This window comes from Hypanus sabinus, chromosome 9, assembly GCF_030144855.1.
Source record: "Hypanus sabinus isolate sHypSab1 chromosome 9, sHypSab1.hap1, whole genome shotgun sequence".
Taxonomy (NCBI): Eukaryota; Metazoa; Chordata; class Chondrichthyes; order Myliobatiformes; family Dasyatidae; genus Hypanus; species Hypanus sabinus.
Window position 1 is genome coordinate 103,397,458 of NC_082714.1, and position 23,369 is coordinate 103,420,826.

At 42.8% G+C, this 23,369-nt stretch overlaps 1 protein-coding gene across 1 annotated transcript in view; it reads right to left on the bottom strand.

The window, feature by feature from the left end:
* The window catches only part of LOC132399674 (tumor necrosis factor receptor superfamily member 5-like), an 86,958-nt gene extending 64,710 nt beyond the window's left edge, over positions 1-22,248 (bottom strand). Inside the window, exon 1 of the mRNA XM_059980321.1 lies at positions 21,710-22,248. Coding sequence (XP_059836304.1) covers positions 21,710-21,751 — 42 coding nt within the window. The 5' untranslated portion in view covers positions 21,752-22,248. The remainder of the gene's footprint in view (positions 1-21,709) is intronic.
* Between the last annotated feature and the right edge of the window lie 1,121 nt (positions 22,249-23,369).

Sequence of the window (23,369 nt, forward strand, 5' to 3'; positions counted from 1 at the left end):
TTTAATGTGATTTTAAAAAGTCCCAAAATATAATCATTATTCAAAAGTTGACTATGAACCACATATTAGGGAAAAGCAACATTTAAAGCAGCCATCTTTAAGAGAGACAAGGGGAAGAGGCACATGCATTGCTCTATGTCAGGTATACACAGTATCCTACTAGCTTTTGGACTCTGGAACAGAAAAGAACTGGCAGCATCAAGGAACAAGGAAATAACAACTGATCCATTAAAAGAATTTCTTGATGGAATTTGTGACAACAAAATTATCACCTTCTGTTGCCAATAAAACTGAGGTCTTGCTAACGCCAATGCATATTTGTAGCATTCTGTAATGGGGCTGGTCAGATGAATATACAGGCTGTACAGTTAGAACCAGGATCCAGATGTGTTTTGAGAGAACCAAGGCTTTGTGAAACGTACAAGCGATAATCTTACAAGAACAGCAACAAAGACAGAGAGAGCACAAAAAGAGAGCAACTTGTCTGACCTGCTGCAGTTTTTGATTGTCCCAGAATGATCCAGGAATGAAAAACTCAACATGCAACTGTTTGATGTTGTTGGACCTGTATTCATTGTGAGTTTGGAAGGATGAGTGTGGATCTTATTGAAACCTAACAAATATCTAAAAAGCCTGGATAAATTGGACAAAGGCTGGGTGTTTCCACTAGCAGGAAAGTCTAGGATCTGAGGGCATGGTCTCAGATTAAACATAGAAACATAAAAAACCTACAGCACAATACAGACCCTTCAGCCCACAAAGCTGTGCCGAACATGTCCTTACCTGAGAAATTATCTCGGGTTACCCATAGCCCTCTATTTTTCTGGGCTCCATATACCTGTCCAGGAGTATCTTAAAAGACCCTATCATATCCGCCTCCACCACCATCACTGGCAGTCCATTCCGCACACCCACCACTCTGAGTAAAAAACTTACCCCTGACATCTCCTCTGTACCTACCTCCAAGCACCTTAAAGCTGTGCCCTCTGGTGTTGACCATTTCAGCCCTGGGGAAAAAATCTCTGACTATCCACATGATCAATGCCTCTCATCATCTTATACACCTCTATCAGGTCACCTCTCATCCTCTATCGCTTCAAGGAAAAAAGGCTGAGTTCACTCAACCTATTCTCATAAGGCATGTTCCCCAATCCAGGCAACATCCTTGTAAATCTCCTCTGCACCCTTTCTATGGTTTCCACATCCTTCCTATAGTGAGGCGACCAGAACGGAGCACAGTACTCCAAGTGGGGTCTGACAGGGTCCTATATAGCTGAAACATTACCTCTCGCTCCTAAACTCAATCCCACGATTGATGAAAGCCAATGCACTGTATGCCTTCTTAACCACAGTCACCCTGAGTAGCAGTTTTGAGTGTCCTATGGACTCCAAGATCCCTCTAATCCTCCACACTGCCAAGAGTCTTATCATTAATACTATATTCTGCCATCATATTTGACCTACCAAAATGAACCACCTTACACTTATTTGGGTTTAACTCCATCTGCCACTTCCCAGCCCATTTTTGCATCCTATCAATGTCCCACTGTAACCTCTGACAGCCCTCCACTCGATCCACAACCTTTGTGTCATCAGCAAATTTACTAACCTATCCTTCCACTTCCTCATGCAGGTCATTTATAAAAATCATGAAGAGTAAGGGTCCCAGAACAGATCCCTGAGGCACGCCACTGGTGACCGACCTCCATGCAGAATATGACCCATCTACAACCACTCTTTGCCTTCTGTGGGCGAGCCAGTTCTGGATCCTCAAAGTAATGTCCCCTTGGATCCCATGCCTCCTTACATTCTCAATAAGCCTTGCATGGGGTACCTTATCAAATATCTTGCTGAAGGGAATCTCCTTTTAAACTGAGCTGAGCAAGAATTTTTTTTCAGCCAGATGGTAGTGAATCAGTGGAATTCACTGCCAAGAGGGGCTGTATTCAACAGTGTATCATTGACTGTATTTAAAGCAGAAACTGAGATTCTGACTGGTGAGGTGGTAAGGGTTACTGAAAGAAGGCAGGAGACTGGGGTTATAAAAACGTCAGCCATGATTGAATGATGCAGCACACTCAAAGGGCCGTAACCCAGTTCTCTTCTTGTACCTTGTGACTGACAGGATCAAAGAAAGTTTCATCACAAGGAAGTTTTCGGAATGGTGAGATGCAGGAATTGTCTAATTGGTTATTGGGATCAGCAAAAGAGAACCCATTTTTAAATTTTATTTCCCCACCTCACCCCATTTTATCGCCACCTTAACAAGGATTGGGTTTCTCTTGTCGCTACTTACCACCCCATGAGCATCCACATCCAGCATATCTTTCTTTGCAACTTCCACCATCTTCAGTGGGATCCTACCACCAAACACATCTTTCCCTCCATTCTCCATTTTCCCCCACCTCAGTTCTGCATTATGAGTCAATTTACCAACCGGCCAGACTTTTGGGAGCAGGAGGAAACAGAATGAAAACTGCACACAGACAACACTAGATATCAGGATTGAACCCAGGTCACTGGAAATGTGAGGCAGCAGCTCACCCTGCACTAGCCGCACCATTTTGCCACCTTCTCCAGCTCAAAATTTCACCACTGAGTAAGGTCTTTTGATACTCTTGAACAGCTCCTGGTCACGATTATTGTAACAGCCTGTGGGTAACTCAATCACTGGCCTGTTATTAACACAGAGGACGCAAGAAGCTCCAGTCCTGCAGTCCCTATATTGATATGGGGTACAAGAGATGATTTCATGTAAAATACCGTGTTAAATGGGAGGCAATTTGCTTTTAATCCCGATCAAGGAAATACACGAATTTCAGAACACTCTGTTGAGAGACTAGAAGCTTGCGTTCCACAAACAGCACTGTACTGCTACAGATGGCGTTCTACGTCACAACGGTACAAGTAAGGGGGAAGCACTTTGTCACGCGTGGAAAACAAGGAACTCCCCAGTTTAGAGCCGGGGAACAGGAAAGACATGATGTGTGCAGGACACAAAGTGAGGGACTGGGCAAGAAAGAAGGGGAAAGATGCTTCTACAAGTGACTCAGGGATTCAAAGAGGATTCCAAATTCTAAACCTGGGAGTGTTAATGACACTCAGAGCATATTTTTAAAGTAACAGGCAGCTTCTATTACGTCACGATATGCCTCACAACATCTGAAGCACACTGAAGTGAAATCACTGCAAGTCTCCAATCATAACATCAGTGCCAGAAGTGCCATTGTTTGAATAACCAACTTGTCTTCCCATTGGACAATTCATGTGTACACAAACAAGTTACAAAAGATCCCATGACTGTAATCCCATCGAGTTCCTCAAAATTGTTCCGTAGTCAATGTTTCTAAATAAGGAGAGCTGCTGAAAAGATTCCAAAGCCAACTGAGGGATTTAGTTGAATGAAAATTGCAGTCACGTTTTCATAGTGACTATTCTTTTAAAAATATTTCAATGGTGGTAAAGTGCTCAGAAGGATAAAAGGGGCATCTTGTTGAAACCTACCAAATATTGAAAGGCCAGGATAGAGTGGATGTGGACAGGATGTTTCCATGGGTATTTGTGAAGTAGGTCCCGGAAAGCTGACTGAATCAATACACAGAGGGTCTCATTTGGGAGGGTGCAATACTGGACCACCTCTTTGTGAAGGAGGCAGGGCAAGTAACTGAAGTGGAAGTCAGAGAAAATGTTGCCAGGACTAGAGGGCTGAGTTACAGGCAGAGGTTTGCAAAGCAGTTTTGATTCCTTGGAATTACAGGGAATGTGGGGCAGCTTGCAGAAGTGCTTAAAATTACAAAAGACACAGATAAGGTGGCTGGTTACAGTCTTTCCCCAGGGTAGGAGAATCCAAAGCCAGGATAACGGGTGAAGATTTAAAAGAGACCTGAGGGGCAACTTTTCCACATAGATGATGGTGAGTATGTGGAACGAGCTGCCAGGGGTCAGGGTTGAGGCAGGTACAATAATCTCATCTAAGGTACATTTGGATAGATTCATGAGGTTGTGGGGCCTAGAGGAATATGGGCTGAACTCAGGAAATTGGGACTAGCTAAGTTGCACCCTGGTCTAATTGGGCTGCAAAGCCTGTACCTATGCTGTATTGCTCTATGACTCTAGTCAAGAGAATTTAGGGTCCAAGGGCATGGGCTCAGAATAAAGGGTACTCCCCTTTAAAAGTGAAATAGAAGAACTGCTTCAGCAAGAGGGTGGGGAATCTGCAGAATTTTTTGCCACAGATGGCTGTGGAGACCATGACACAAGGCAGAGATTCATAGGTGCTTCACTGGTAAGGGAGTTAAGGGTGACCTGGAGATGGCAGGTGAAAGGCATTTTTTTAAAAAAATCAGCAGACCTGATGCACTACATTGCCTAATTCTACTCCTAAATCCTATGGTCACTCCCAGACACTACACAAAGGTTAGTCTTCATTTGCATTAACAAAAGGAATGTGGCACACCAGGTTCCATAAACTTGATATTGTCTCGATTGTCTCACAACTACTAACCTGGACACCAGGATCCTATGCTTCTGCAAAATATGCTGTCAGATTTTTTTTCTTTGTTTTCCACCACTGAATGAATAAAGTTCTGATTCAACAGAACAAAACTTCCCTACACTTTACTGGAATATCATTCTGGTCCATGCACTCAGACCTTTAGAAAGTGACCTCTTTAACACAGATACCTTAACTAGCACTAAATCTGAGTTAGTACTCAGCAGCAAACCCTCAGATGCTTGCTACACAAAGATTTAAAGTCACATTTCAGAGAATTATGCAACCAAGCAGCTCATAGCGTTAACTTCCTGTCTGTGTTAAATTAGCTTCTCTCAGCTGGGTGAGCAGCAGAAGGTGACCCTCTTTAACTCTCTTGAGTAGAGCACTAGAAAAATCTCACTCAGGTCCAGCAGAAGCTACCAGAAAATACATGCATAACAACTCTCCAACTCAGCTTTGACACACACAAAGGACCAAAGCACCCACACAGCTCTCATAGAGTCATAGAGTACTACAGTATACAAAACAGGCCCTTTGGCCCATCTAGTCCATGGCAAACTATTATTCTGTTTGTATTTCTCCTATCTATACTCCTCATAATTTTGTACAGCTTATATACACCTCATGTGTGATAGTGGCCACAATGAGGCACAAGGGGCTCCAGTGGTGCCCACAGAACTACCAAGAACTCACAGCAAGATGTGTCCAAGTCAAACAAGTAATGAATACAGTACTGGAGAGTCTGAACTCTCCAATTAGGCCCGAAGAGTGTCATATTTTAAGATTTCTTCATTGGACAGTGAAGAATCCAATGGAGGTGCCCCCAAAAAAACACACACAAAATGCTGGAGGAACTCAGCAGGTCAGGCAGCATCTATGAACACGAATCTACAGTAGACATTTTGGGCTGAGGCCCTTCATCAGGGTCTTGGAGACCGCCATAGAAAGCACACTTTCAAAATGACTGAAGCTGGTGTATGGGAAATGCATTATAAAATTGCTGGCTTATTATGTACTGAGATACAGTGAAAAGCTTTTGTTCTACATGCCATCCAGATAGATCAGTATGTCAAGGTGGTAAAAAGAAAAAAGAAAAATGCAGAATATAGTGCTGATGGTGCAGTGCAGATGAACAAATAAAATGCAAGGGTCATGATGAGGTAGACTGGGAGATTTAGAGATTGCCTTTTATCATTCAGAAGGTACATTCAAGAGTCTGATAACAGCCTGATAAAAGCTGGCTTTGAGCTTTTGGGTACAATCTTTCAAAACTGCGTGCATGCTTTTAAATCTGTCTCGTGGTTTTGCCAGGCTTCTTGTGAAGGAGGAAGTCAGTGCTGTTCATGAGCTATTTCATCCTGGGAGTTCGGTGACACTGAAGCTTAAAGTTTATGACACTCTTTACTGTATGCTCCATTATCACAACACCCTGAACGGCAGGTTGTATAATGATGATGTGATTTGAAGAGGCTGCAGGACTGAGTTTCAGTCAAGTGACTGAAATAATAAGGTCATTTTGACGCATTTCCTGATTACTAACTTGAGTTACTGCCCTGCAAGCCCTTGTTTATCTGTCGCTCACCAGAAAATGCCTTCCTGAGCAATAGCTCTTCACACAGTGTGAATCTATGAACAGAACATTTGGACAGTTCTGCTTTGTGCTATATTAAATAGGTCATCCATTTTGGAGAACCAACAGTTTCATAAGTTAAAAATATCTGGGTGGGACTTCAAATGGTCATATTAATTATATTTCTGAAGGTTCTATATATAAGCATAAAAAGGGAGCTGATACAAAATCTAAAACCAGATAAACCTTCTTGATTAATAGTGATAAGAAACCACATGCAGATCACTAGAAGAAACAATAACAAAGAGCAGTGTCTTTATAGCAGTGGGTGGAATACTCCTTAGTCCATTTACTCACTAATTCAAGATCTTCCCATAAGATCAGCTTTCTTTCCCATAGGACAATTAATGGTATTATATATACAAATACTCCTCATGGCTGTGGCACAGTGGATTAAGAGAGCATAAACCAAAGCACAGACCAAAGTTCAAATCCCACAATGGCTGTTGCACAATTTAATATCAGATTTATAATCAGGAACTTGGTGGAAAACCCCTCACACATAATCAGTCCTATTCCTAATACTTACGACATTACTGGTTGACATAATGCCCTTCAGGAAATGAAATTTGCCACCGTGACCCAATCTGGCCTATGTGCGAGTCAAGGCCCACACCCTGTGGTCGTCTCTGTAATGGCTTAGTAAGCCATTCACATATACGAGAAATACTACATATAGAGGAAGAAAGAGAAACAGATGGGCCATCTGGCATCAAGTTCGGATATGGTGAATTCACTCGTGATCAAAGTCATCAAAATCAAGCAAGGTAAATTCCTCCGCACAAATGTGGGGGTTGGTATGTAAGTAGAGAAGAGTTGTCCAAAGGTCTGAAAGAAACAGACTCGCGTCCTGTTCTGCTGGCAGGGCGGATCCACTAAAGGAGGCGGCACAATGGTGCAGAGGTGAGAGAGAATAGTCCTTAGAGTTTTCAACATTACCTCAGGTCATTGAAGCCTCATCACAGGATCTGATTGAAACATATAAGATTATTAAGGGATTGGACACGCTAGAGGCAGGAAATGTGTTCCCGATGTTGGGGGAGTCCAGAACCAGAGGCCACAGTTTAAGAATAAAGGGTAGGCCATTTAGATTAGAGTTGAGGAAAAACTTTTTCACCCAGAGAGTTGTGGATCTATGGAATGCTCTGCCTCAGATGGCAGTGGAGGCCAATTCTCAATAGAGCTCTTAAAGATAGCGGAGTCAAGGGATATGGGGAGAAGGCAGGACAGGGTACTGATTGTGGATGATCAGCCATGATCACATGGAATGGTGGTGCTGGCTCAAAGGGCTGAATGGCCTACTCCTGCATCTATTGTCTATTAAAAGAGACCACAGAGGGGTGTAAACTCAGCCAGTTCCATCATGACTACAAGCACTCCCACCTTCTCACACATCTTCAAAAGGCAGTCCCTCAGGGACCTTCAAAAAGGCAGCACTCATCATTAGATAGTTGTCCGGGACATGCCCTCTTTTCATTACTTCTTTCAGGGAGGAGGTATACAGGAGTCTGAAGACCTACACTCAACATTTCAAAAATGTCTTATTCCCCTCTACCATCAGATTACTGAATGGCCCTCATTATTCCTCTTTTGCACTTACTTATTTATAATTTTTACCATAAATTATTATTTTTATGCCTTGCACTGTACTGCAGCCACAAATCAATAAATTTTACAACATACTATATTTCAGTGATAATAAACCTGATTCTGGCATCGGATAAAACAGGGCAAGGGAACCCCTGCATGATCACCACCATCAACTGATAAATCAGGGCTCCTCCATGTTATTCAATACTTAGGAGGAAATACTGGGAGTAGCAATTGTTCAGAGTTGACTCTGGGTGAGGACTTTTGGCGGGACCACTACTAATTGAGCTGGCCAAGGCCGGAAACACATAGGTGCCTCATGATAAGCATGGACTTGCTGTGCCAGAGGACCAGCTATCATTCTGAATGACTGTGCTATGACCTAGACAGAGTTTGGCAGCTATGGCAAGTAGTGAGTGAGCCATTGCGAGGGCTAACCTACTCAACCACGTCCTGCCAATGGTGACACATTGGTAGAAGTGACCCTCACACCAAACCCTGTTAAGTCAAAGTCCAATCTTCACAGCCAGGACACCCTCTATTGTGCAGTTGCTAATGGGGGAGGAGGCTCTGAAGACAATCCTCAGCTTCAGTGACAGTGGGACCCGGCAAGTGCTAAAGGAAACGCTGAATCGTTCAAAACCAGGTTCAGCTAGAGCTGAATGATCTGTCTCATGCGATCCCCATTATCATAAACCACTCTTTAGACAATTCAATTCAGTTCACTCTGTGTATTATTAAGAAGCAGCTGAGAGCAATGGACACATGCACTCAGAACCACAATCAGGTTTACTATCTCTCACATATGAAGTGAAATTTGTTGTGTTGTGGCAGCAGTACATTGCAATACACAATAATAAAAAACTACAATATCTATATACATAAATAAGTACTGTAAAAAAAGAGGGGAGTGACCATGAGTTAATTGTCCATTCAGAAATCTGATGGTGGAGGGCTGCTCATAAACATTGACTGTGTCTCTTCAAGCTCCTGTACCAGCTCCTTGAAGGTGGCAATGAGAAGAGGGCATGTCCGGGTGATGGGGGTCCTTAATGACGAATGCTGTCTTTATGAAGGTGCCCTCCAGAACCAGCTACATTCTGAGTCGAGTTCATCTGATAACAAGACAAGCACCTAACAAAACAGCAGGGAACATTCCTCATATGTATCTACTGCACAAAAAGCCAGACAAATCCAGTCTGGCAAAATACCCCCCATTCAATCCACTCTTGAAGCTGCAAAGTGGTGAAAACTGTCATCATCAATGCAATCGAATGGCACTTATCAACCGATGACGATGTCACCAGTGCCAGGTTTGTGTTCTGCCAGCACCTCTCAGTTCTTTACCTAATCACAGGCTTGGTCCAAACATGATCCAATCTAAACCTCATCTCTCAAGAGGAATTGAGGGTGTACAATAAATGCTGACTAGTTATGTATGAGATATGAATATTTTACAAAAAAAATTAAACGTTTCTGCAGTGGTGAGATTTTAATTTATGGTCTTTTGATTATTCCCAGCCTTAGATTGCTATCAGAGTTGTATAACCCATTTAACCAGAGTTGTATCATAAAAATATACACTATTGTGCAGAATGGAAGTTATTTCCTGCAAACCCTCCCTTCACGTGCTGAATCATGCTGGACTTTGTCATCTTTGATAGCCAGGATCCATTTGTGAAAGTATTGCTGCAAGGTATTTATTGGGAGAACCTACCACCAATAGTTATCAAGAGGAAGAATTCAAACTGACTTTTCCTTTCCCCTCACCCACGGCATGGAAATCAACCTTCAGTTGCCTATGGCGATCCTTTCCAAGGTCAAGTAACTTGTGATTTCACCGAGAACTCTGGTGCCATGGTTCTTTCTTTTCAAAGACTTGTACACTTACCAAGCTAAGCCAAACAATGCATATCACATTGCACCTGGATGGTGCTGCCTTAAGCAGTCCATCCAAACTGTTTTACACATCATAGATGTAAAACATTTAACATATTGAATGAACATGAGCCACTGAGTAACATTGTTTTTCCCAATGAGGCATGTATAGTTGAAGGGGGCAAATATCTTGCAGAAATTAAAACTTCTTTAATACAGTCGGCCCTCCTTATCCGCAGGTTCCACACGCGCAGATTCACCAACAGCGGATCGGGAAAACCCGGAAGTTCTCTCTCCAGCACTAAATTGAGTATGTACAGACTGTTTTTTCTTGTTATTATTCCCTAAACAATGCAGTATAACAACTTTTACATAGCATTTACATTGTATTAGGTATTATAAGTATCTAGAGATGATTTAAAGTATACGGGAGGATGTGCGTAGGTTACCGTGGATTGGGATCAGAAGAAAAACTGTAAGTTCTCTTACTAAGTAAGTCAGAACAGGTACATCCAGTATTATTTAGTGTCAGTTTGTCAAACGTTTTGTCTTAATATATATTTTACCTTTCTATGCATATAAAACTTAAGCAATGTATGTATTTCAATAATTAAACCACTGCATTGCTTAGTAATAATTGCAGCTTTCATCAGGGCAGGGCCTTTATCCTTTAAAATTGTTCTGATCATTGACCGACTGTAGCCTAAGGCTTTTCTAATGACCAATGTCGTTTAATCTCTTTCCGATCACTATTATTTCCACTTTATTTTCAATCATGGTCATGATTATTTTCGTGAACAGAAACATTGCGCATTCAGAGCTCCGCCAGGCCTTAAAGTCCACTACACTGAGAAAGGTTAAATAAGGGACTTGAGCATCCGTGTTTTTTGGTATCCGCAGGGGGTCCCAGAACCAATCCCCTGCGGATAAGGAGGGCCGACCTTACTTCTCTCTGTTTCCAACCACTTTCACCAAATTAAAATGTGCAGAATGGTGAAGTAACTGGTCCAACAGTGTCAGCATTATTTTAATTTTAATATTAAATAATAAAATTAAAATTAAAACACTGACATTCTTTAATTTAAAGTAAAATATATTAAATGTGGATAGTCACATTCTTTTCCTCAGGGTGGGGCAATCTAAAACTAGACAACAAAGGTTTATGGTGAGAGAGACAATATTTAAACTGAACCTGAGGGATAAGTTTTTTCCCCGCACAGAAGTTGATGAGCATATAGAATGAACTGCCAGAGGAAAGGGTAGAGGTGGGTAAAATTACAATGTTTAAAATATATTTGGGCAGGTTGATAGATTGTAAGGTTTAAAGGGATATGGACAAAACACGGGCACATAGGACTAGCTCAGAAAGCCATTTTGGTTGACGTGGAGGAATTAGGCCAAAAAGTATGTTTTCACAACACATAATTCTTTGGATATTAACATGGGCAGAGCAGAGAGACATCTGCAGATTCAAGCTTAGCATTCCTTTCTATTCCAGATACTGAGCACTAGCTACACTTTTTGGCCAAAATTATTGAGCATTAAAACTTGTAACATACTCATCTGGAGATTGTTGTGATGGATGCCAAAAGAGGGAAATCTGTGGTACATGCTGAAATGGTGAAAGACCTCACTACCCAGCCTCCCAATATTTTTCAAAGCTATCCCTCCCAATTTCAGGATACTTGAGTAAACTAATAACTAAATAACTTTAAAATTCATTACTTTGTCCAGGACAACTCACAGTGCTTTATACTCCATAATATATTTTCCAAACACTGGTACTTCATTGTAGCTGAAGTGGACACGGCATGATCCAGCAATGCCATTAAGCTAATCTGCTCTACTGCAGTCAGTTGAGGGATAAGTATGAGATGCAAGCAAGGTCATCCCTGGAACATTCGAGAGAGCAGCAGAGACTTGTTTTCATACTTGATCTGACAGTACAGGGCAAGGTCAAGCCCATCCCATGGTGGACTGCAAACGTTTAGAGAAACTTGGTTTCATTATAGAATTTGTAATTAAACAGAACCTTCAAAGATGCTACATGTGAAGGTAGAAAGCAGACTTTTATAGTCAGGAGGTCAATGTGCAATCACTTCTCACACATTTTAACACCATCTCACCTGCAAAACCACAACACTCAAGAGGAAATTACAGAGAACATCTGATGAACACTTTGGGAAGCATCACTGCCTCGATAACATTATCTCACATCACCCCCATCTCAACGGTAATCTTACTTAACATTTGGAAGAAATTTTGCAATTCTTTCTTTTGGATTTATCCCTCCATTTGCTTGTCCTTGCCTTTCTTCCAAGCCATTCCCTTTCATCCCTATTTCACATCTGTTATGTGTTCTTTGATTTTTCTTTCCCTGTATCCATTGGCCCAAACTCAACTGTGACCAAATCTGCTAATAAAGAAGACATTCGTTTTGAAAGAACTGGAAAATAAAAAAACTAGGACATACTGCTAAGGTTTTACAAGCTATTGATGAATCCACACTGAGAATAATGCGTGAAATGTTGTGACCTCACATCCAAGCAAAGATGCGCTGGTCTTGGAGAGGGTCCAGAGGAAGTTCACAAGAATAATACCAGGAATGAGAGGCTTAACCTACGATAAGTGTTTGATAATCTGAACCTGCACTCATTTGAGTTCAGATGTATGGTGGCTGGAGGGGGGGGGGGGGGGGGTTGGGAGGTGGAGATAACTCATTGAATCTACTGAATACTGAAAAGCCTGGATTGAGTGAATATGGAGAGGATGTTTCCGTCTCAGGCACAGTTTCAGACGTCCCTTTAGAACTGAGATGAAGAGTAATCTCTTCACTCAGATAGTGGTGAAACTGTAGAATTCATTGCTACAGAGAGCTGTGGAGGTCAAGTCAGTCGGTATGAGGGGTTCCCAACCTGGGGTCCATGGACCCCTTGGTTAACCATAGAAGGTATACACTCAGTGATCACTTTATTCGGTGCACTGAGTTGCTACCATATGATTGGCTGATTAGATCTTGTTAATGCAGAAATCTAATCAGCCAATCATATGGCAGCAACTCAGTGCATAAAAGCATGCTGCAAGCATGAACAAGAATCAGTTGTTGTTTAGACCAAACATCAGAATGGACATGAAATGAGAACCAAGTGACTTTGAGCATGGAATGATTGCTGGAGTCGGATGGGGTGGCTGGAACATCTCAGAAACTTCCGATCGCTTGGGATTTTCATGCACAACAGTCTCTGGAGCCTGCGGAAAATGGTGCAAGAAAGAAAGACATCCAGTGACAGTTCTGCGGGAGAAAACACCTTGTTAATGAGACACGGAGAATCGCCAGGCTGCCTCAAGCTGACAGGAAGGCGGCAGTGACTCAAATAACCGTGTGCTCCAATGGTGGTGTGCAGAAAGACATCTCTGAACACACAACACGTTGAACCTTGAGGCGAGTGGGCTACAGCTAAGGGCGGCCATGAACATACACGCTGTGGCCACTTTATTAGGTAGAGGGGAGGTACCTAATAAGGAGGCCAGTGAGTGTATTTAAAGCAAAGATTAACAGATTCTTGGTTGATAGGGGAGATGACCCATTTATACTAATCCCATTTACTCTTACTTGGTAGTGAACTTCCATGCCTCCATGAGCTCCGGATGGAACACGGCCAGACCCGCTGGCCACTGAGATGGGAATAGCAGGTGCAATTGTGTGGTATTCACTGCATCATTGTCCCACCAAGAAGCATTGTCACATTTAACCAAACAAAATTTACTTTTGCCACACAATGTTAGTGGCCAAACCAAAAAAATGGACCCAAGCGAAACCAAAAATAATAAATAATTCTAACTCTAAATATAGATCATGGAAGCCCAGCCAGCCTGGTTGATTTCAGCAAAAGCATTCTAATGGTTGTCATGATTAACAAAGACCAGTGAATGCCTGCCCATTCCCTCAAGTTGCTGTTGCTCATCCCTTCCTTGTAGCACAGCTGAGACCAGGGAGGCATCCAAAAAAACTGCCAATGCCATACCATCCACCTTGTGGCACTCTGCTTTAAATTATAATCATCAGCTTCAGTCTGGTGATGGATCCTGATGCTTTTGTGGTCCAAAACTTCTTTGGAAGTCAAGAATGAGACACAAAACTTATTGCTTAAGGCCACTTCATTAAGCATTTCAAGAGCGGAATACAAACAAAAAAAAAGAGCCCAGGGAACAAGGAAAAGATAAACAAAAAAACAATCATGGTCATTTCATACTCAGGCTAGAAATAGCAGAACTCCTGTGATAACTATTAGCTGATAAAATTTCCAAATTCAAGTTGTCTCACACATGCTACAGAAACAAAGAAACTTCTAGAAAAATACATAAAGAAGCTATTCTGTAATTGCAGGCAAATTCACCGAACAATTACATGTATATAGGCAATTATATAAAAATACAAGCAAGCATTGGAAAATTAAACAAGGAAAGTACGATTCCACACCCTAATCTAACATCTGTGGCACGGGAGTGTAGTGGTTAGCTCTGCACTACACAATACCAGCAACCTGGATTCAATTTCTGTCAGGCCAGTGACCACATGGTGCTTCTTGGTGCTCTCATTTCCTCCCACAGTCCAAAAATGTACCAGTTGGTAGGTTAATTGGTCATTGTAAATTGCCCATGATTAGGCTAGGGTTAAATCAGGGATCACTGACTCAAAGGGCCATTAGGGGCCTCCTCACTGGATGTCAATAAATCCATTCGGCTTAGGCATCACCCTCTAGCTCCAGCTACACTACACTCTATATGACAATGGACAACTTCAGTTGCTGCACTCTGCTTAATTTTACAATGGTCAACTTGATTTATTTACTATTCTCCATCTCTGGCCAAGCTAAACTCCTCCATGAACAAACTCAAAACTGTGCTTGCCGAAGACACAGTGCTTTTAGATCAGTCACAACAAGGTTTAAAAAAAGCTGCACAGTGGACTAACAGGTCTGAGGCCCAAAATAATCATCTAAAGACTTGAATTGAAATCTCCCCATCACAGCTACAGAAATTAGACAGTTAATAGTTAATATGCCATCATTTTTAAAAAGAGAGGTGATACGTATGTGTCCAAGAAACCACCAAATTGTTAATATAAATGCATATTTTGAGAACAAGATGTTTCTTAACCCATGTCTGAGATTGAAGGTTGTTCATCACAAGCTTCTCAGGGGAATTGGGGTTAATGAACCCTGAGCTTGTTGAGGTAAACACAAACCTTGTGGGATTGTCTCAGAATTTCCTAGATAATAAATAACCTCCTAACTTCTGTGGTGAATTACAGAGAAGAAGTTATAGACCCATTTAAAAAATGTTTTTATTTATTCTGCTGTGTAACTGTGGAGAAACATTGCCTGTTGAAGAACCTGGCAGTGTACAACAACTAGAATAGAGAGCTCAATCCAGAGCCAGGGCCAGGAATATTTCCAGCCACAGCTGCAGAAGTTTGCTGATGAGGGTACAACAAGTGAGCGCTCCCCTCATCCTACTCTCGCTTTCCATCAAGATATCCAACATGTATCTTATTAGTGTGTTGGTCCTACTTTACATGAAATCCTGGCCAAGCAGTCTGCCTAGAACTTACACAGGCAGGATCATAACTCAGCTCATCTGTTATCAAATAGTCCACCATGATGGTGAACTAGCATGAGGCATAAGAAAGATCTTCATTTAACCCTGATATGAGAGTGCTCATACAGTCATGATGTCATAGTGCAACACAGTATGAATACAGGCCCTATGGCCAAACTAGTCCATGCTGACCACCATGCCCAGCCAGCTATCCCAATCTCCTGCATTCAGCACACACCCCACAAAGGCCCACTCCTCCGTGTACCTATCCACATGGTTCTTTGATTATACTACTGTAACTGCTTCACCAACTTCCTCCCTCTTCATCTATTCCCCTCTCACCCTAAATCTATGCCCCCCAGCTTTGGACTCCCCTACCCTGGGGTAAAGACTGCTAACATCCATTTTATCTATGCTCCACATTATCGTATGTTCTACGGGCAACCTCCCCAAAACTTGGGCCCTCCAGTCCTGCCAACATCCTTGTGAGTCTTTTCTGCACCCTTTCCAGTTTAACCACATCTCTCCTATAACAAGCTGACCAAAACTGTACACATTTCTCATAGTGCAGCCTCACCAACAACTGATACAACTATAATGTCCCAATTCCTACGTTCAGTGTCCTGACTGAAGGCCAGCATGCTAAACGAGCCAAGCTGTTCATCTGTTATGCTGCTTTCAATGAACTATGCATTTGTACTCCTTGTCCCTATGTAACACTACAATTCCTAATGCTCGAACATTTGTACTATATTAGTTTGGTTTAACTTTCCAAATTACATCACTTCACACTTATTTGTATTGAAATACATTTTCCACTCCACGGCCTACTTCCCCAACTCAACAATAACCCCATATAATCGACAACTTACTTCATTATCAATACCACCGCCTAATTTGATGTCATCCTCCAATTTACTGATCAAGTCTTGTGTGTTTGAATCCAAGTCGCTTACATAAATAACAAATAACTAAGGTCCCAACACCTATCCCTGCAGCACACTGGCCTCTAAACTGAGAAATGAATCTCAACCACCATCTTCTGCTTCCCACCTCCCAGATAATGTTGAATCCACTTAACGAGCTCTGTCTGAATTCCATGGGATCAAACCTTCCAGACCAGCCTGCCACGTGGAACCTTGTCGATTTGGGTTTTAGCAAGGCTTTCGACAATGCCCAACTCTATCGACATTTTTTGTCATCTCTTCAGAAGATTCTAGAAGGTTGGTCAAGCATAACCTCATGTACAATGCCACACTGACTCCTAAACAGACTCAGTCTATCCAAATGCTGGTAGATCCTGGCCAGCTTTCTGCCTTCAAGAACTTCATCCGTGAGTAACAATGAAGTAAATATCTCTATAAGGGCCTCCACGATTTCCTCTCTAGCCTTGCACAAAGTCCAAGGATGCACAGGGGATTTATCCACTTTAACATGCTGCAAGGTTGCAAACACCTCCTCTGTAATAGTACAACTGTACTCCAAAGCACAAAAGAGAAATATTTATTAAAAATCCCACCCTCCTCCTGCAGCTCAAGGCATTGGGAGCCACGGTGATCTCCAAGAGGCCCTACTCTCTCTATAGTCACCCTTTTACTCTTAATATATCTATAGAACCTCCTGAGAATTTCCTTAACCTTATCTGCCAGATTCATTTCCTACCCTCTCTTTACCCTCCTAATTCCTCTTAAAAGTATTCTCAATCTTTTTATACCATCATAGCCATCACTTGTCCATGACCTCTTAAATTCGATGTATGCTTCCTTTTTGTTCTTGACCAAAACCTTAATATCGCTCATCAGCCAAGATTCCCTCAGCTTGCCAGGCTTACCCTTCACCCTCACAGGAACATGCTGCTGCTAAACTCATGAAGCCTCCCACTTGCTATTCATTCCTTTCCCTTCAAACAGGTTCAGCCAATCAACCTCGCCTAGAACCTACCTAACTACCCCAGCCATGCTCCACCTTAGGACCCCAACCTGTGAATGTGTCCTATCATTTTCCATCACTACCTTAACAGAATCACAGTCACTAGAACTGATGTGCTCACTTTTTGCCACTTTGGTTCCTTAATCTCCTTTGTTCCCCAAGAGAAAATCCCATATTGCACCCTTCCAAGCAGGGCCCTCTATATATTGACTCAGGAAACTTTCCTGCACACATTTCACAAATTCCATCTCATCCAGGCCCTTAACATTCCGGGGTGTCCAGTCAATACCAGGCAAATTAAAATCTCCCACTAACCCAACACTATTATTTTTAATACTATGAGCAATTTCTCTACATTCCCTCTGACTACTGGGGAGGTTTATAATACAGCCCTACTAGAGAAAACCTCTCCTTCTTGTTTCCAAGTTCCACCCATATGGCCTCACTGGATGCTCCTCAAAGAATGGCATCTCTGAGCACCACTGCTGTGCCCTTCCTCCTCAAACAGGTAACATCTCCTCGCTAGCCTGTATCTGCCCGTAGCATCAGTATCCTGGACTATGAAGCTGCCAGTTCTGCCCTTCTCTCAGCCATGTTTCTGTTATGCCTATAAAATCCCTATCCTCTGCAGCCAATCCACGCTCTGAGTTCTTCCGCCTTATTTGTTAAACATCATACATTGAAATACATGCAGTGCTACTAGATATTCCTTTCCCTGTCTTTACTGTGCCCCTGGCTATCCAGATTACCAAACTTACTTACGATGACTTGCTCCTGCTCAGTTCCACCCCTTCCCAATTTAGTTCATAGACTCCCATTTAACGTTACCAAATTGCCCTACAAATGTACTGGTCCTTCTCTGGTTCACATGCAACCTGTCCCTCTTGTACAGGTCCAGCAGTATTTATACTGACTAATAACACACAATCACACAAAATGCTGGAGGAACTGAGCAGGCCAGGCAGCATCTCTGCAAAAAAAGTACAGTTGACATTTCAGGCTGAGACCCTGCTGACTTTACAGCACATTGAAATAATTGATAGGCCCATGGAAGTGGCCAAGTAAATCCCAGTGTTTCTTTCATTTGATCACAGTCAGCTTAAGTAAAATATGTAAATCACAACTATCCACTTCACCAAATATTCTATTATTTATTTAAGGAGATGCTTTCAAATAGTTTCTAGCAACATTCAAAACATTGGAGGAACTTAAGTCAGGCAACATCTCTGGAGGAAACCTCGTCTATCCATTTCCCTCCGTAGATGATGCCTGACCTGCCAAGTTTCTCTGGTGAAACTTCTGTGAGTTGCTCCAGCATCTGCAGCAACACACACAAAATGCTGGAGGAACTCAGCGTGTCTGGCAGCATTTGTGGAAATAATAAACAGTCAAAGTTTTGGGCAGAGCCCCTTCTTCAGGACTGAAGAGGAAGGGGGGGGAAGACATCTAAGTAAAAAGGTGGGGGGGAGGGGAAGCAGATGATAGGTAAAGTCAGGTGGGTGGGGAAGGTAGACTCGAGAAGAAGGAATCTGATAGGAGAGGAGAGTGGACCATTGGAGAAAGGGGAAGAGGAGGGGACCCAGGAGGAAGTGAAAGAACAGGAGACCAGGTGAGAAGAGGTAGAAGGCCAGAGTAGGGAATAGAAGAAGAGGGGAGAGGAGGGAGAAAAATTACTGGGAGGAGAAATCAACGTTCATGCCATCGGGTTGGAGGCTACCCAGATGGAATCTACAGTGTTGCTCCTCCACCCCGAGGGGTGGCTTCATCTTGGCACAGAATCTGTTCTTCACTATGAGTTTGGGGTTCAACGAATTCTATAAGAACCTGGATTTCTGACTTTGCAGAGTAATGTGCTTCAGCTGAAGCAAAGGGTGGGCATCGGTTCTTTACCCCTCACTCATATTTTGGGGATTCTCGAAATGTTTTAATTTCATAGGAGTCTACATACTCACAGGGAGACAGCAGGCTTCACTGTACATTAAATGGTATTTTTATAACGAGAGCAATGACATGTCACTATTTAGCCACAATCTCTTCTGTCTGCTTTCTTTTCTCTTCATGCTGGAATTGCCTCAGCAACAATTATCAATAATTTCCTGTAAACTCATTCAGCAGGTATTTTAATTAACTCAAAACAATCATTTAAACATTTGGACAAAGCACTTGCCAGCAGATGCTGTTTCAGCCCACACTCACTTCCTTTCTTAAAACAATGTGTGTGGTATAGCCTGGTAATGTTTCAGAGAGACTTTTTTATACCCAAAGCGGAGATTTACTTCCATAGAAAAAAAGAACTCACACAAGTGTCATTACCGAAGGAGAGCGAGCTACATTGAATTTTGCCTGAAATGGCAAAAAATTAATTTGTAAGCCTATTAGATAACCAAGATCATTCAAACTGTCCTTGCGACCAAATAACTTTCAGGTGCTTTGATAAAATGCAACTAGTGATCCTATCATATTCAAGTATTGTTTCACAATTATTTTCTTTCATGGGTGTGCTCTTTCAGGTAGGAAAACATTTTGGGGCTTGTTATCTGCTACTCAGGTCTTTTGTGATCAGTAGCTTTGTTTCTAAAAAAAGGGTGCTGATTTTACTTCTGTGACAATTCAGACCTTAAAGCAGGGATTTCCAACCTGTGTCCATGAACCCCTTGGTTAATGCTAGCAGTTCATAGTGCAAAAAAGGTTGGGAACCCCTGCCTTAAAGCAAGTTAAAATTCTGAGCAATTCTGTGCTTTCTCCACTGCTGCCTCAGAAAATGTTTGATTTCCTGTACAAGTCTTACACATTTACTTTGAACCAAAGGTTATGATTCAACAAAGAATATTTTATTATATTGTAAATGAGGCTGCAAGTTTTCTGAAAATCTGGTACATTTAACCTTTTCCTTCAATAAATGTGAACATGAGCTTACAAAATGAGTCATAGTCTGTCAGAAAGTTAATGGGCTTTTATTTGTATACAGTTGTGGATGCTGATGATTGTATGTCTTATCACACACGTGGGTAGACAGTCCATCACACATCCACCCTCCATATTATTGTGGTATCACAGTAGGACCAAAGGACAACCAAGTATAGCCTAAACATAATTCTTCACCATTTCAAGGTAAGCTCGGTTTAATTGTTCATGCCAAGTGTGCACTTCCCCCCTCAGACTTCTCTAGAGAGGTTGAATGTGAGAAGTCTCTGACTTTGACAAGTTTCTGCCACATTTAAAGCTATCCACCTCCATACAGATCATTCCTCGGCACTGAGGGAGTGCTGCACTGTCGGAAGTGTTAACCTGCAGCTGACACACTAAATAAACCCCAGACCCCTCTCCCTTGCAGGTATATGTAAAGGGCATAAATGCTACCTTCTTTTTGGCAAGGTCTCTTCAGAGGACAATCTGTGAGGAATTACTTGTCAGCAGAGTTGCAGCACTGATACAAGAAATGGGCGACTGCCTCAAGAAGGCAACGACCGTCATTAAAGACCCTTTTCTTTCGGGGCTCGCCCTCTTTGCTTTCCAAACAGGTACGGAGGAGCCTGAAGACCCACTTAATGTTTTACGAACATCTTACTCTCTGCCACCACATTTCTATGCAACCCAAGAATCCATGAACACTACCTCAGTATTTATTTAATTTTTGCATCTTACAGTAATTTTTGTCTTGCACTGCACTGTTGCACCAAAACAACGCGTTTCAGAACATACTGTGTATCAGTGATTAAAAAAACCTGATTCTGATTGAAGGATATTTATGATCAGATACCAGAATGAAATTTATCATCACTCTCACGTTGTGAAATGTGTGGGTTTTGTAACAGTTTTGAAAGGCATTTTAAGATCACTTGAAGTTACAATAAATAAATATCCAGCCTTTCATTGAAGGATATTTAATGGATAGTAAGTATCATTGAAATAGCCCCAGGACATACTTGGGAGGACAAGTAAGGCCTAGAGAGGACGAGCATGGGTTCCAACCGGATGACCCCTGTCACCCTGACTGGAGACATAAAAGTCTACCTATACTGGCAGAGGAAGCAACAAATAATCAAAGCGACTCAGATTAGGCAGGATCTATGGACATCTTAATCGAGGACCCTCATCTGCATTGGAAGTGTTGAGGGGAGGTAGCCAGTGTAGAGGGGTGAGGAGAAGGCAGCAAAGGGTAGTGGGGAGCGCAACATGACGAGTGATAGGTTGAATTGAGCAGGGGCCGAAGTTCAAGATTATTGTCTCAAGGTATACATGCCAAGAAAATTCGACTTTTACAGCGGTAGAACTGTACATTGTAAACGGGACAACAGCCAGGACGTCTACGGGGGGGTGTTGTCAAGTGGGGAGGCACGGGGAAAGGCGGCTGGCGATCTGTGGCCGGCTGTGTGGCTCACGGTAATGGACGCGGGGGGCTGAGAATCGAAAGTGAAAGCGGGCTAATTCCCGACAAATCCCACCAAATCAGTTTGATTCCTCCTCCCGTAAACGGAGGCCCTTTCAACGGCTGGGTGGCGGGAGGGAGATGGATCGAACCGGGACGGCGAGTTTAAAGCTTCCGACCCCACCCCCCTTCCCTGATGCCCCTCGCCCCCACTCACCGGCAGGGTGACGCTCCAGAAGAAGGCGAGGAGCCAGTCCATTGTCAGCGGCCGTACTGCCGCTCAGCCCGTGCCCACTCGACTCGCTCCGACTTCCGCCTCCTCCTCGCACATTCCGGGGGCGGAGTGAGATCTCCCGGCCCCGCTTCCCCCAAAATCCCTCGCCGACCGAAAGATCGCAGCGAACCGCCAGCCGCTGCGTGGTCCCACTGTCCCAGCTGAGCCCAGCAGCGACTGGGACTTTTAAAATCCACCAATGTTCTCCGCGAAAACCTAAGCGAGAAACACAAAAGTAACCGCGTGCACGCCTCTGAGGTGGTTGAGTGGCTGCACATTCACAGTGTATCGACTCTGTGCATTGGTAGTTAACACACTAGAGTCATGGAGCGTGGAACAGGCCCTTCGGACCATCTGTCCGTGCCCACAGAGGCACTCTGAGTACAGAGCATCAATTGCTAGCAGTATGACATCCTGGGATGATACACACTGCCAGTTGTCTCAGTGGTTTCTACACATGGATCAGTCCCTCAATACCCAATGGCAGATGAAACTCTTGCCCCGTAGAGCTTTGGCGTGAGCCTCAGCACCTCCTCCTGCAGCCAGGGCTGTGCTAGTCTGCAGCATTCCCTTCTGGACATCTCATTGTACACGAAGACCAACCTCACAGGAAGGATTGGTTAGAATCTCATTCCCAGCCCTTACTGTCATCAGGACATCGGTTGTGAAGATGAGACCATCCCCTGCCTCTGTGGGAATTCACCCAAGCAACTGCATAATAAAGGATTCTCAAGTCTATAGTTGCACCCAGGGATGCATACCATGGCAAATCACCAGTGATGCTAGAAAATCGTCAATTCAGCGAAGAGATAGTTGACATTTCAAGTCAAGCTTCCACATCATAAAGCAAAGGTAGCCAGCAAAAAGTAGTGAAGGGGGGAGGAATGAGACAGGGGCTGATAAATGGTGCAACTAGGTGAGATTGTGGATAGTGGGTAGATGGAGCCAAGCAGGACATGGTAATGGATTTAAGTAATGGGTAGGGTGTTCGTGTGATGCTGGGAAAGGAGAAGGTGAGTAAAGGTAGAGAGAACCTAGGTGAAATGCTAGAGGTCAGAAAGGAAATCAAAGGCGTGGATAATGCTCACTCTAAGCAATCTGTGTGCACACATCTTTTGCTACTAGAGCACAAAGGAATTTAAACTGCACACAGAAGGTTGTCAACCTGTAACTCATTGGCTTGTTAAATATATTACACAATCATAGAAATCTACAGCACATTACAGGCCCAAAATGTTGTGCCGACCATGTAACCTACTCTAGAAACTGCCTAGAATTTCCCTACCGCATAACCCTTTATTTTTCTGATCGTACACAATCACACTTCCTTTCCCGGTTTCCAATACGGATGGTGTTCACAACATGGAGTTGGCAATGATTTGTCTGTAGATTGTAGAACTGGCTTATTCATACTGTTTTTATTGAAGGAATTGTTCAGTGCACACATTGTTGTCACAGGACAAAAAAATGCACAGCACAGGTTTTTTGCGTACACTAATAATTACAAGTTAGAGGGAACGTTTGATGTGGGTTACCTGAAACTGGAAAATTCAGTGGTCAGACAGATGGCATTGTAGTTTACCCATGTGAAATATGATGGAAT